General features: G+C 36.3%; 1 protein-coding gene across 1 annotated transcript in view; it reads right to left on the bottom strand.

Moving 5' to 3' along the window:
* The window catches only part of ACSS3 (acyl-CoA synthetase short chain family member 3), a 163452-nt gene that overhangs the window by 41311 nt on the left and 107255 nt on the right, over window positions 1-14886 (bottom strand). The window contains exon 10 of the mRNA XM_017543504.2: window positions 1125-1220. Coding sequence (XP_017398993.1) covers window positions 1125-1220 — 96 coding nt within the window. The remainder of the gene's footprint in view (window positions 1-1124; window positions 1221-14886) is intronic.

Raw genomic sequence — 14886 nt, 5'->3', positions numbered from 1 at the left:
ACACCAAGCAGAAGCCCTGGAAAGCATATAGAAAATATTATTCCTATTTAGAAATAAGAAAACAATGTCTGAAAAGTTAAATGACTTGTATAATTCATATACCTCGGGAGATCTGTCCAAGGGAAATTATTTAATAATGATTACTACCAAATATTTAAAACCAAAAATTGATAGAATATTATAGCTTTTAGTCACATAAAGCCAGCATCAAAGAAATGCTTTCTTTTGGAATCCTCCCTCTTATTATTATTTATTTATTCATTTATTTGTTCATTGAGAGAGAGTCTTGCTGTGCCTCGCCTAGGCTGGAGTGCAGTGGCACAATCTCAGCTTACTGCAACCTGTGCCTCCTGGGGTCAAGCAATTCTCCTGCTTTAGTCTCCCAGGTAGCTGAGATTACAGGCACAAACCACCATGTCTGGTGAATTTTTGTATATTTAACAGAGATGGGTTTCACCATGTTGGCCAGGCTGTTCTCAAACTCCTTGACCTCAGGTGATCCACCCGCCTTGGCCTCCCAAAATGTTGGGATTACAGGTGTGAGCCACCACTCCTGGTTTGTTTTTATTTTCAAATAATAAGGTTTAAAAACTTTGTCTTCACTTCTAAATTAAAAGGCAGCATGTGTAATATATAATAAGAAACTGTAGCTTTTGAAATGAAAGCAAGCAAATTCTGAGGGCAATGGTTTGCATTGTACCCAGTAACTAACTAGCAGTGTTACCTTAAGAAGATTATTTAGCCTGTTAACTAGTTGGTTAACTCATCTCTAAAATAGTAATAATAGCTCTGGATTAAATATACTTTGGCATGAAACAAAATTATGTATATAAAGTACTGGGCCCCCTGCAAATGTTTCCTTCATAGTAATTTCACACCCATATTCCTAACCTATCTTACAAATGATATTATTTTGGTGGTTATAACAGTTATTTAGAACATATCCTGGAAATCCACAACCTTACTTTTGACAGGAAAAATTAAGGCATTCATTTTCAATACAAGGTATTCATTTATCCAAATTCTTATTGAGCATCTAGTTCATTTCATGCAACATAATACACACTAGATTCAAGAAAATGCCAAATTTATTAACATTACATATTATCAGGGTCATTCCTTACCATTGTATCCTGGAACACTTTTTCCTGCTTGCCCTGGTGGAGGTGTTTTAGAATTACCTAATCCAATGCACGATGCTGTAATTGGAGATCCAGTCTCTGGAGAAGAAATGTTATTAATCACTTCATGTTTTAACTCAGAATCATGTTTCTTGAGTGCATGCACACTCTACCCCACCCTAGTTTGGCACATAATGTAGTTGCATTAGGAATAGGTGAATAATACAAATATATTATTTAAAAATTTAAAACTAGTAACCTATATATCTACAGTATTAAAACTTAGTAATTCATATTTATAATAATTTATATAGTAGTGTTTCTTCTAAAGAAAAGAAAGGTTGCTCTAGTGTTTTCAATTGCGGATCAGCAGGCGTGAAGAATGAAAAATTATGTGACTGTGACGGTTCTGTAACACACCTTATAAGCTAAAATGATCACTAGAAAAGATGCTTTCTCTTGACTCACCTAAAGTTATTTTGTTTATCATTGTTAATTACAGTTGTGTCAAAATATTTTTGTTATTTGTACCTTATTCTCTGGAATAAGTAACCCAAAGATTTTTGAAATTATTAGGTTGATGCAAAAGTAATTGCAGTTTCTACCATTACTTTTAATATATAATAATATCATGCTCTAATTTCCCAAGAACTACACTTGCCTAGAGAAACTGCATCTAAAGCTGAATTTGGCAATACTTTATCAAGTTGTTCAGAATCTGCTGTTCCTGGTTGTTAGAAGCCCCAAAACACAGGAAGGAAGAAAATTATAGTCTGCTGACTATTCCATCAAAACCACAAACTTTCTCACAGCTAACCTCAATGATTGACAAAAAGGCTAAATTTGTTTCTGTGTCTCAAGTTGTAACATCCAGAATATTAACTATTATCTGATAACCGTAAGTCCTGAAAGTGATCCTTTTTAATGGAGGAATGCACCTATTAACATTGATTGATAAAAGCAAGTTTGGAGTGAACACAATCTCTTAAATGTGAAATATATATGTATGAAAGGGCAGGAAAACAGTATTGGGTTAGTGAAAAGTTTGGGAATTACTGGCTTAGTATTATACACATAACCTACACGTACATATACCCATGGAATTAACTGCCAAACCCATCATACCCAAAGTAATCCAAAAAATTAAAGGCATCCATCTTCTGAAGTACTCAGAATGTGTTTCTTCTACCATGTGCTCTACCATAATTTATCACATATTTATATCACTTTAGAATGATGGGAAGAATTTATTACTGTTCTTTACCTTCCAGAGTAGTTCATTATTCACATTTTATGGATGGTGGCTCAGCTGGCATCAATAACAGAAGATGAACTCTTGAACATCAAAACACAGTTCCTAAGTCACAGTCTAGTGCTTAAGATGCTAAGCCATATGGTCACTGCTGAGGATCATCAGCAAGTAACCAGAGCAGACATTTCTGATGTTTAACAAAGAGCTCTCAAGTATTTTCCAAGCCTGATCCGCAAAAAGGAAGATATTTTATGAAACGGCAATCCATAGCCATGTAATACTCCTGCCGATTTTCCCCACAACATAATCAAAGCAAGGGAGGAAATCTGCATGGTCAGAAGCATTAACAGCTTTTCCCCTTTTGTTTTTTCAGAAATGTCCAGGTTCTCACTTCAGCTGTCCTTCAAAATAGGTATGAAAGGCAAGAGGAAGGGTGATGACAGGAAGCAGTCTTATAGAGTGAGGTGCTTAAAGAAGACACGCAGAATGAGTAAGATGATAATGGGAAGAGAAACTACTCAGACACATTAGGAAAGGAGATACCACTTTCAAGATGCTTTTGTTATGTCTACCACCCTGGTGCAAGGAAGCTCCTAACGTAAATTTATTTTAGAAGTATTTCTTACCAAGTTTAGTTTGTCAAAAGGGACACTCCAGTTACCCGGAGTTCAAACTCTCTAGAGTTCTTAACACCATAGAGCTTTTACAGCTTGTCAACAGATAGCTCTAGAATCTAAAATGTACCTGCCAAGGACTCTTGCACCTGCTGCCTAAAAGAAAAATAAACAAAAACCCACCACAAGAAATCTCCAGCTGCACCTTGCTCTGCCCCACCTCAGTGTGGATTCTCATGAAAAATGTTATCACTCTGCTCTTGCTATCACACTGGGAGAAGGGAAATGCAGGGAAAGAAGCTGAGAATATAAGCTAGTCTTAAATAAAGCTGCAAGACTGTAAGAAAGGATTAGTGAAGTATTGTCCATATTCACTGCCTAAGCAAGCTGATATACAAACCTCCTGAGATTCCCAAGCATCTTTCTATAGTAATTATTCATTTATAATCCTAATCCTTTATCCTTTTTATACATTATAAGACAACTAGGAAAAGCTTATTTTTCTATGATTATTTGATTAATTATATATTTTCTATATAATTAATCTTAAGGGTGCTGAAAATGAGGTTACCTAAAGTGGATAATATATGCTTATACTTTGCACATTAGTAATTCAAGTGTCCTATTGACCTTATTTTGATTGATTCATTCAGAGGATTAGCAAAAGAGCTATTGCTGGTCAGGCTTGGCAGTTCATGTCTATAATTTCAGCACTTTGGGAGGCTGAGGTGGGTGTATCACCAGAGATCAGGAGTTTGCAACCAGCCTGTCTAACATGGTGAAACCCTGTCTCTATTAAAAATACAAAAATTAGCACAATCCCAGCTGCTTGGGAGGCTGAGGCAGGAAAATTGCTTGAACTCAAGAGGTAGAGGTTGTAGTGAGGCAAGATCCAGCCTGGGTGACAGAGTGAGACTCTGGAGGGGAGGGGAGCAAAGACAGAAGAGAGAAGAGAGAAGAGAGAAAAGAGAAGAGAAGAGAAAAGAAATATTGCCTGTGACGTGTAGAAAATGGCAGTTCCTAGGACTCTACGCATATTAAGGAATCACAGAAAGGATAAAAGTGAGCTGAAAAAGATCATAATTGTTGTTACAGATACTTTGGTCCTCCTTCTTTGTACCTCTGAACATCCTGGGACCCAAGGACTGACCCATCTTCAATGTAAACATATACATATTTTCTCACACACTCATGCATATAGATGAGATAAACACCCTTGCTCTCAAACTGGTCCATGTGCAGAATAGGCTTCAGGTTAGTGACAGCCCCTAAGCATGCTACAATCCTTAACTGAAATCCTATGGACTCCCAAAGCCCAATGTCAAAGATGTTCTAAAAACATCTGCTTCATACTACCCAGCCTATAGTTAAATGGCTAGCAGTTATCTAGGGAGACAAGAAATCTAGATGTCATGTTGTAATTGGGAAATAGCTACAGTAAACAAACCAGAGCATTTTCTTTGTGGAAGAGCATTGGATACTCACTTAGAGACATCTACACAAAAGCACCTAGCCTTAGAAACACAAAATCTTCTGCAAATCATCAGCATAGTTTCTTTAGATGAGAGACAGCTAGGAAGATGATGACAGGGAATTGAAGGGTGTGAAGAATGTCACCTTAGCATATTTATACTCATACTGCATTAGAAGCTAATAGAGAAATTTCTCTGTTTTCAAAAAAGGACAAACTTCACAGTATCTTCACCACATGTCTTTACTGACTCACTCTACTTTATAACAAGTTGTTACCTAAATGAATTTTCTTTAAAATTTCTAACTCTGAAGTAAAAACAGGGAAGACAACTAGAACCATATTTTTTTCAAATATGAATTATGTTACATACCAAAACTTAAGTGCTTTTAATCTAAATAATTGTGTTTAGTGCCACCACAAGACTACAGGGAGAAAAAGTAATATTATTTTTACTGATGAAAAATTCTGAGGCTTAGCTAAAAAAATTTAAACAACTTGTTCAAGTTTTCATAGTTTTTTTTCAAATGAGAAGAATGAAATAGACAAGTAGCACTTCTGAAGTTCTCAAGGAAAAGAGGATGATCAGGGAATAAAATCACCTAGACTGTGTCTCAGTAGAGGAAGAAAAATCCCTGTTGACAGGAACTGAGCCCAGTCTCCCATACTTGCAAATGGCAGTAGTGGTGGTACCAATTACCTCCTAGCAAAGAGTTTTTGAGCAGCTATTACGTGCTAGGTGGTGTTGCTAGAACTGGACATACAACAATAAACAAAAGTAGCCAAAATTTCTACCCTAATGGAGACCTCCCAATTTCTAAGTGGAAGACAATGAACAACATATTATACAAAAGTAAAAACGTATTGTGCATAAAAGAGTGATAAATACTAAGGGAAAAAAGGAAACATAAACAGAGTTTGAAATGTCATGGAGAGGAGTCACAATTTTGTATTGAACAGGAAAGACCTCCCTGAGTAGGTGACATTTAAGTAAACACCTGAAAGAAGGGAGGACATGTGACACTTAGATATTTAGGGGAAAAGAATATGAGAAGGAAATCTCAAGTTCAGAGGTCCTGAGTTGGGTTTATTCCTAGATTGTTTGGGAACAGTGAGAGAGCCAATGTGACTGAAACAGAATCACAGAATTAACAGAAAGTATTAATAGGAAATAAGGTCAGAAAAGTATTGAGGCAGATCATGCAAGAACACTTTAGATTCATCCTAAGACCTTAGTCTGATATTGTAAGCTAGTGAGGTTCTGAACAAAAAGTTAATGAATCATAACAATGTAAATATAATTTATTTAAATAGTTACACACCATTCGGGTTCCATCGACATGTTTATTTTATTTGGGCTGCAAGAGAGATAGATGTGTAGTAGGAAATGCAGAGACAGACAGAACTGTATTAGAATAATTGGTTAATAGATTTCTGTGGCTTCCTAAACAACAGGGACCAATTCACATGATTATTCACAAGATTGACAGAAAGACTAGGGCTCAGTTGTATGGTAGATGACAGACAGACTGTGGGTAGATGGTCTCCATAAACCAAAGATAATCAATCCTTTTTGTTATATAAGTGTGAGCATGTATAATATTGATTATTTCTAAAAGACACTTTGACAACTCTTATGAAAAATCCTTTATCTACCCATTTTGACCTGTGATTATTATGCATTCCATGCCTGTATATTTCATACAACCTATAAATATATACATCATCTATCCACAAAAATTGAAAATTTAAATTAAAAAAAAAAAGAGGCTCATTACTACATTCCCAGCATTTTGGGAGACAAAGCCAGATGCACTGCTTGAGCCCACAATTTCGATACCAACCTGGGCAATGTGGTGAAACCCCATTTATAACCCCCCAAAATACAAAAATTAGCCAGGTATGGTGGTACACACCTGTAGACCCAGCTGCTGATGAGGCTGAGCTGGGAGGATGACTTAAGCCTGGGAGCTCAATAGCCTGAGAGCACCACTGCACTCTAGCCTGGACAGCAAAGTGAGACCTTGCCTCAAAACAACAATATTGGCAAATTAATTAATTAAAGTTTAATCAAAGCCAATTTTTGAAAGCCTATGTGAAAAATAATTATTCTTGCTGTACTTTATACAAATAATCAGGCCAAGTTTAAGACTAAAACTTATTTTTACAAGCAAATCAGTCTTATCATGATTTGTCTTTAGTAAAAATGTAAGACTGGAGAGAGAAAAACTATTTTCCAAGAACTCTGGTAGATACCTGCTATTAGATTCTAGTATCACCAGTTGTTTTTGAGTTTTTTCCTGCAATTTAGACTGACCTTGCTTATTCCTGTGAACCAATCAGTGATATCTGACTGCAGCTCAGAAGAAACAAGAGGGACATGTAACATAAAATTCCAGATTAGTATTCTAATTCTGGATATATATTGGAATCAGCTACCAACCTCCTATCAGTTTGGTTCCAAGTTACAGTGGCCAAGTTCATAGAAAGCCTTCTTATTTAGTTTACTTATTTAGTTTATTGGGATAGTTATTACTTATTTTGCTTTACTATTATGGAATATATTGCTATTGTACTCTACATGTAGGAATGCAGGATAATTTTACTCAACGTTCTCTTAAATTGAACACTTAATCTTCCACATATCACCTTTTAACAGAACCCATGAGTTACGAGTGGCCCTCAACATACAGACGCTTTCTGAGTCCTCTCTTCCCTGAATACAAGAGACACTAATAGGCAGGAATATCATCGCCCCTATTCAGCCTGAAGAAGTTACAGAAGACAGATTTGCATCCCTCTACAACCCTTAGGATTAGGGTTACCTTATAAAAGGGAAGGGGAAATATGTCAGAGGCATTCAAATGTCAGAGGGACTCCATCTTGAATAGAGACTGGGTAAAATAAGACTGAGACCTACTGGGCTGCATTCCAAGGTGGTTAGGCATTCTTAGTCACAGGATGAGATAGGAAGTTGGCACAAGATATAGGTCACAAAGACCTTGCTGATATAATAGCATGAGGTAAAAACAGCTGGTAAAAACCCACCAAAACAAAGATGGCTGTGAAAGTGACCTCTGGTCATACTTACGGCTCATTATATGCCAATTATAATACATTAGCGTGCTAAAAGACACTCTCACTAGTGCTAGGAACTTACAAATGCTAAGGCAATGTCAGGAAGTTACTCTATATGGTCTAAAAAGGGGAGGAACCCCCACTTCCAGGAAGTGCTTATCCCATTCCCAGAGGACTCATGAAACATTCATCCCTTGTATAGCTTATAATCAGAAAATGACCATAAAAATAGCCAACCAGCAGCCGTTGGGGCTGCTCTGCCTATGGAATAGCCATTCTTTTATTCCTTAACTTTCCTAATAAACTTGCCTTCACTTTACTCTATGGACTTGCCCTGAATTCAATCTTGTGTGAGGTCCAAGAACCCTCCCTTGGGGTCTGGATCAGGATCCCTTTGAGGTAACATATTCATCACTGAATACTGTCTGAGTTGTTTTCGTCAACCGTACTTAGAGCACTAGAATCCCTGGCTGATTTCTGCCTATGATTCCCCAAATCATGAGATATGATTGTTGGTTTAAGCTGCTAGGTTCTGAAGTAATTTTTTTTAACATAGCAATAAATACTTAGAACATTTCCCATTAAAATGTTATATAATCTTTTTCAAAAAGATTTACTGCAAGCCTCAAAAAAAAAATTGCATGTAGTTAACAAAAACATTCTCCTAGCCTGCAGTTGAAATCAGGCTGTGTGCCTGAGAGTCATTTGTATCAGCAGGACCAAACAGTCCAGTCCCTAACATTCTGTGCTCAGGAAATGTTTGCTGACTAGCACATCCATATTTCTAACATGATTTTAGGCTCCCATGTAAAGATCAGGGGTCTAAAAAAAATTAAGTAGCAAATCACAATTCCAAAATGAACCAGAGAAAAGAAAAATAGATGACTCCAGGAAGATAAAAACTATATGTTACTATTATAATTCCTTTACAACATTTTCTTATTCCAAGTATGATATTCAAAGGATAGTCATTCAATAAGTACTGAATATATTCTATTCACTAAAAAGTATTTCTCTTTGGGAGAAGGGAGTGTTAAGGGTATAAAGACACACCAAATAGAAATTGTAGCATGTGTAAAAGTTCAGAAGTTAGACTGTCAAAGGACTGTAAGTTATTCAGCACAGCGAAGCTTGCAGGAGACAGGTGTACTTAGAGAGATGATGAGAGATCAAGTGGAAGAAGTGAACAGAGGCAGATCATAAATGCCTTTTATGCCATGTTAGGAAATTTGAATACTGTTCCAGGAGCAATGGGAGACATGGGGGTTTCCACAAAGGCGATTAGCTCAGAATTGCATCATAGAAAAATCTCTTCAGTTGCTAACTGGAACACTAAACTGATGATTCCAACCCAAAGCAATAAATCAGATAGATGTGGGCGGTCTGGTGAGGTGAGTGGCAATAGAAGACAAGACCAAATTTTAATTATACTCAATATCACAAGGTCTTGGTGACTGTCTGTACATGGGGCAAAAGCAAAAGGGAAAAGCCAAGTTAACCTCCAGGGTTATGGCTCACAAGTTAAAGAAAACTAGATGTGAACGAGGCTTAAGAGGAAGATGTTGTGGCAAGTTCACACGTCCAGCTCTATAAATGAGAGCTCCCGCTGCATCTGGCAATCTGCCATTTTGCCTTTACAGGGGTTCCAGAGACTACATTAAAACAATGTGGATTTAGAAGTCAGTAGCCCATGCTGCGAGCGGAAGTCTTAGAAATAAATGAATGCAGCAACCTAGTACTGCTGAGTCATATTAATCACAGCATCATGATGGGCATAGAGGCAATTTGTAAAGAAGCCATTCTTTTCACCTCTGAATCTATATAGTGAACTATAAATAACCTGAATAGGTAGCAGAAAGAAAGCAGAAACAGTGAGATGTACCTTAGTGAAAGAAAATCAATGTAATCTTTGTGTTCAGGAGATGGTACGATTTTAGTTTAAAATACTTAATTCAAAGCAACCTAACTTTTTGTGCAGGAAGACCATTAATTCAAGCTATGAGACACTGCTCTTATCCTACTCCCTTACCAGCACATTGTCTCTAACTGTGGAGGATTCAATGGAGAAGCCCATAAATAACCTGGTGTTCAATTAGATAAGAAATGCTGAATTAATAAAGGCATGAGATAAAAGAGGTATGGGAGAGGACCCAGGACAGCACTGAACAATGAGTGTTCTGGTTCTAATGTCAACTAGCTTGTTGGCTTGAGGAAAGTAAAATCTCTATGGTTACATTTTCTCAAACATAAAGTGAACTTAAAGACTATAAAGTCGAGTTTTTTTCAATCGGAATTATTTAAAGGCCAGGATTCTAAAAATGGCCTTTACATTCATAAAGAACTATTTATAGAAAGGAAAATGAAAATTATATATATTTGTGTGTGTGTGTGTGTGTGTGTGACCATCCTGTCCAACATGGTGAAACCTCGTCTCTACTTAAAAAAAAAAAAAAAAAATTAGCTGGGCGTGGTGGCAGGTGCCTATAATCCCAGCTACTGGGGAGGCTGAGGCAGGAAAATAGCTTGAACTCAGGAGAAGGAGATTGCAGTGAACCTAGAGGGCACCACTTCACTACAGCTCAGTCATCAGACTGAGACTCCATCTCAAAAAATAATAAAAATAAATAATAATATTTTCTGAGTGCTGACTATACACCAGGAATTCTTCTAGGTTGTTAGTATGTATTTCAGTTTATTTAAAGCTTTCAATTAGTCCTGAAGAAACTTAAGATCAAGGATTTGCCCATGGCTATAGAATAAGTGGCTGAAGTGGGATTTAAAGGCAGACCTGCTGGATTCTGCATTACTTCTCCATAACCACATTGTTTCTCCAAGGAGAATAGCCACCTGCTGTCTTCCAAATTAAAATTCACAGCAAAAGAGGGATTGGGAATTGTTTTGTGGGGTTTTACATATAACAGGGGGAATCAAATTTTCAGACAATAAAGTTTCAAAGAAAGGTACAGATACTTTTATTCTTGTGAAGATCTATAAAAATGTGACATATTTTTCACCTTTCCAGTGTGAATTATACGTGATACTTGCCAAGGGTAAGAGGAGAATTAGAACAGATATTTCAAAGGCCAAACCAACTTTATATTATTAGCTGATTTCCCAGCGTCTAGTCTCTTGCCAAAGCATTATCACTAACATAATAATGAGCACAAATAGTGATTCTAAAACACAATTCTACAGCTCTGAACTAATTTGTGTAATGATATTTTTGAAAAATGATATTCTTTTTACATTATAATGCCTGGAAAACGATTTGATGACTACTGTTTGGTTTGGGAATTCATTGTCAGGTGGATTAACAGTTTGTAAACAGTAAATCACTTTCAGAAAGAGAAAGCCTTATTAAGCATGCCTTACATTAGACAAAAGGTTATTCTTTCCACAAACCAAAATTCACGTAGCTTACTTCTAAGCTCTGGCTTTTCAAATTATCGGTAAAAATCACCTTCTTTAAACTAATGAAGTCTGCTCTAAATGAGGAAAAAATGCTGTTGCCAGGCAACAATAATGACATAGGGCTTCTTTTCTTTCTCACCAGATGGATACTGTCACGGCATCTCTAGCTACATGTTGCTGAGATGACACTGTGTCTATATAACTGCTTTATCCCCCATCACAACTTCTCACGATAAATTTATCAAAAATAACCTTTCTTTGAATGAAAGAAAAATATAAATTTATTTCTATTAACTTGTGAAAAACAAAGATGAATCAGACAGCAGTAAGTCATTCATATTACTGAAAGATTATTTGCATTCTACTATTTGTAAGTAGCCCAGGGTATCCCCCGGACAACCTCATTCATGGGGCTGTGTTTTGCCAGTTCAGTACAACCCAGCTCTTTGAGTTCTATCGTTTGCGTTTCACACCAGTTCAATGGATTGTCTTTGAAACACAGGCATGTACTTTAAAGAAACTCTACCAAAACAGCGCAAATTTGATAGACTCAGAAATTACTGGGTAAAATACAGAAACAGAGAATAATAAGTAGTTTAAAAGCAAAATCCAGGAGGAAGCTTTGATAGCACATGGAAATATTCTGCTCCCCAATCTGTAGCCAGAGGAATATTTGCTAATGGCTATTAGAACCTAAACCATAGGAAATTTAAATAATTCAAGATGGAGTCCTCAAATCACCAATAATAAACTTTCTTCATTGTCACATCAAACGTATAGAGCCTTTTATGGCTTATGCCTAGGAATGTATTTTGCAGTAAATATACAAGATTTTGCACAGTACACAAGCTAAGTAACTTGGGAAGAAAGACACACATCTAACACACAGTTGTAAAATGTTTTAAAAATAAAAGAAATAACAAGAGGCCTAATGTTTTCAATGCTGATTCCAGGGATATAAAATTCCCTATTATAGCCTAAATGTTCAGAACTACAGTCTGACAGATTAAAATCTCTCTACAATTCAGTAGATCAGCATGGACACATGAAAGAAAAATGTCTGAGAATTCAAGAGTAACAATGGAGGAGGACAATCGGGGGAAAAATTGACTTGAATATCTTACCTATCAAATTAGTTTACTTGGGAGGAATGAGACAGGGCTGTAGTTGTGCCTATAACATTTCCCACAGAGATCTCTGTTATCGAACTCTTAGTAATTATTCTATTTAGTGGTTTTGATGTTTGAAATAAAATGTACTGCTGTCTTTAAAAATTTCTGGGCTAATGAATTTTCTCCAGACATTCCTACTAATAAGGATTCAATTTGATCAGCCTAGTCAACTTCTGTAGTTAAAAGTCTTGCCTCAGTTGTCTGCTGTCAGGAATATTAACTTACCAAGCTGTGCAAAAATAGGAAATAATGTCAAGTAGCCCTTAAAACTTTTTAATAATATGATATTAGGGTATGTGTACCCTTAGAATCAATAGTTTAGATTTAGGAGCTGACATGACTGAAGTTTGCTGTAGCCTTTGGGTCCAGTTTAACAAAATCTAAAATTATCAGATTCTTTCTCAATGGAAGAAGAGTTAGGCTGTAGATAGACTATAGTTACTTCAGAACTACAGCTGCAATTTAAGCTGAAGCAGTTCAATAAAGTATGGAGCGAAATACTCAGATTATATCAAGATATAAGAACTCAATAAGGATGGCTCAAGGCAGATAAAGTAAGATCAATAATTTCAAACATCACCAATGTCTCAATTTATTAGCTGACTACTGTTTTTTCATTGAAATCCTTTAGAGTTTAAAATCCCTTAGAGTTCAATTTCACTGAAATTCTTCCTTAGAGTTTAAAAAATTCTGTAAATTACCTAAGAATTATGAAAATTATCTAAGAATCTTCCATTAAAATGATGAAAACAAACAACAAAATCACCTAGTGCTGCTCAAATTGGTGGTCATTACTTCATTTCGACTATGTCATCAGTACCTGGACACTTGAAACGCTTTCAATATAAGCTCTAGATCTTCTGGTGGTAAGTATAGACACTGTGTTCTGTGAATTCTACTGAAATAAACCCTTCACTAAGTTGTCCTTTATAACAGCCACTGTGGAACTTGAGTATTCTATCTTTGCAGCTGTCATGAAGTATCTGAGTGATAGCAAGAGAAAGAATAAAGTGCTTTTACCCAGGATTAAACAACACTAAACATTGGGTCTTGAGAATGTTTTGTTACAATAATTTCTAAACCAATACCATATCTTGTAGCAAAATAAAAGAAGAGAGGGAGGGAAGAAGGATGCAAGAGAGAGGTAAGGAGGAAAGAATGGAGGAAGAGAGTGAGGGGGAAGGGAGGGAGGGAAGGAAGGGAGCTAAAGGAGGGAGGGAGGGAGGGAAGGATGGAATGAGGGAGGAATGAAGGAAAGGAAAAGGGAAAGAAAGGAAAGGAAAGGATCTAATGTGTTTAGGATTTAATAGTAAGTCTCTGAACTTTAAGCAAATCTTTTTTTGTACTAGTTCATTTATTCATAAAAACAAGAAGTCCTTTATAGTCATCTTAAATCACAAGAAAAAAAATCCTGCAAAGGCCACCATGAACTGCACTGACAGTTCTTTTCTTCCAAAATTGTGCTTCCTGTCTGACCTCTATAACAATATAGTGTTTTTATTGTTATAGGGGATTGTGGAGCTGAGGATAGTGAAGTTTTGGCTGTTCATTTTTTTTTTTTGCACATGAATTACCATGTTTTAATGAAACAATTATCTTCTTTATTTTCCCTTTTTAAATTATGATTGTAACACCTCTGTTTCTCTATCTCTGGGTAAAAAAGAAAATGAAAAATTCACTCAATAATCCAGATGTTTTCAATCTTCTTATGGATGAGTTACTGTGAAGATAAAGCATCTGGGTGAAGGATAATTTGGCTTTTATACAGATTTAGAAACAAATAGAGACAACTCTCCTCTCTAAACTTGACAAGACCAATTTCCTTCACGAGAAAATTAAATATTTACATTATTATATTCCAAAGCAAGAGCTTCATGCTTCAGTGGTACTGAACAGCAACAATTTAATAAAATATTCATATGAGGGGTGGAGGGTGCTAACCTGTCCTTATTTTCCACAGACTAGCTTTCCATTTAGAATATTAGGTTTTATTTGAATAAGATATCAAAGAATGCCTATATTAATGAAATAAAAAAGGATATTAGTCACTAGAATCTGTTGGTACTAATACAAATTGCATGAGAGTAACAATAATAACGTGTGATGGTTAATTTTAGGTGTTAACTTGACTGTATTAAGAAATACCTAGCAATCTAGAAAAGTATTATTTTTTATTGTGTTTGGGAAGATGTTCCCAGAAGAGACTAATATATGAGTCTGAGGGCACAAGATGAGATCTTTCCTCATTGCGAGACGGCACTATCCAGTCAGCCAGGACCAGAAAAAACAAGAACAGAGGAAAGAAGTATCCATCTGCTGAAGTTGGAATACACTCTTCTTCTATTCCTGGACAACTACTCCAGGCTCCCCCTATTTTGGAGTCCAGGACTTACACAAGTGGCCCCTGAGTTCTCAAGATTTTGGTCTTGAACTAAGAGTGACACCATTCATTAACTTCCCTGATTCTGAGGCTTTTGGACTTGGACTGAGCCACACTACCAGAACTCCAGGGTCTCCAGCTTGTACATGGCCTGTTACAGGACTTCTTAGCCTCCATAATCAAGCCAGCCAATCTATCTAGCAAGTCTCGTCTTTTAAATCTGTATCTCAATCTATGAATTCTGTCTCTCTGGAGAATCCTGATTAATAAAACATGGTCATATAAATGAATTGACTTCAGAGTCCCTTCTTACAACTCAAGTCAAAGGAACTAATTAATTTTTATCCACACATTATAGTTACTTAACATATCCCTTACTCATTTCAA

This window comes from Cebus imitator, unplaced genomic scaffold (assembly GCF_001604975.1).
Source record: "Cebus imitator isolate Cc_AM_T3 unplaced genomic scaffold, Cebus_imitator-1.0 Scaffold156, whole genome shotgun sequence".
Lineage (NCBI taxonomy): Eukaryota > Metazoa > Chordata > Mammalia > Primates > Cebidae > Cebus > Cebus imitator.
This window is presented reverse-complemented; position numbering and strand designations above follow the sequence as displayed.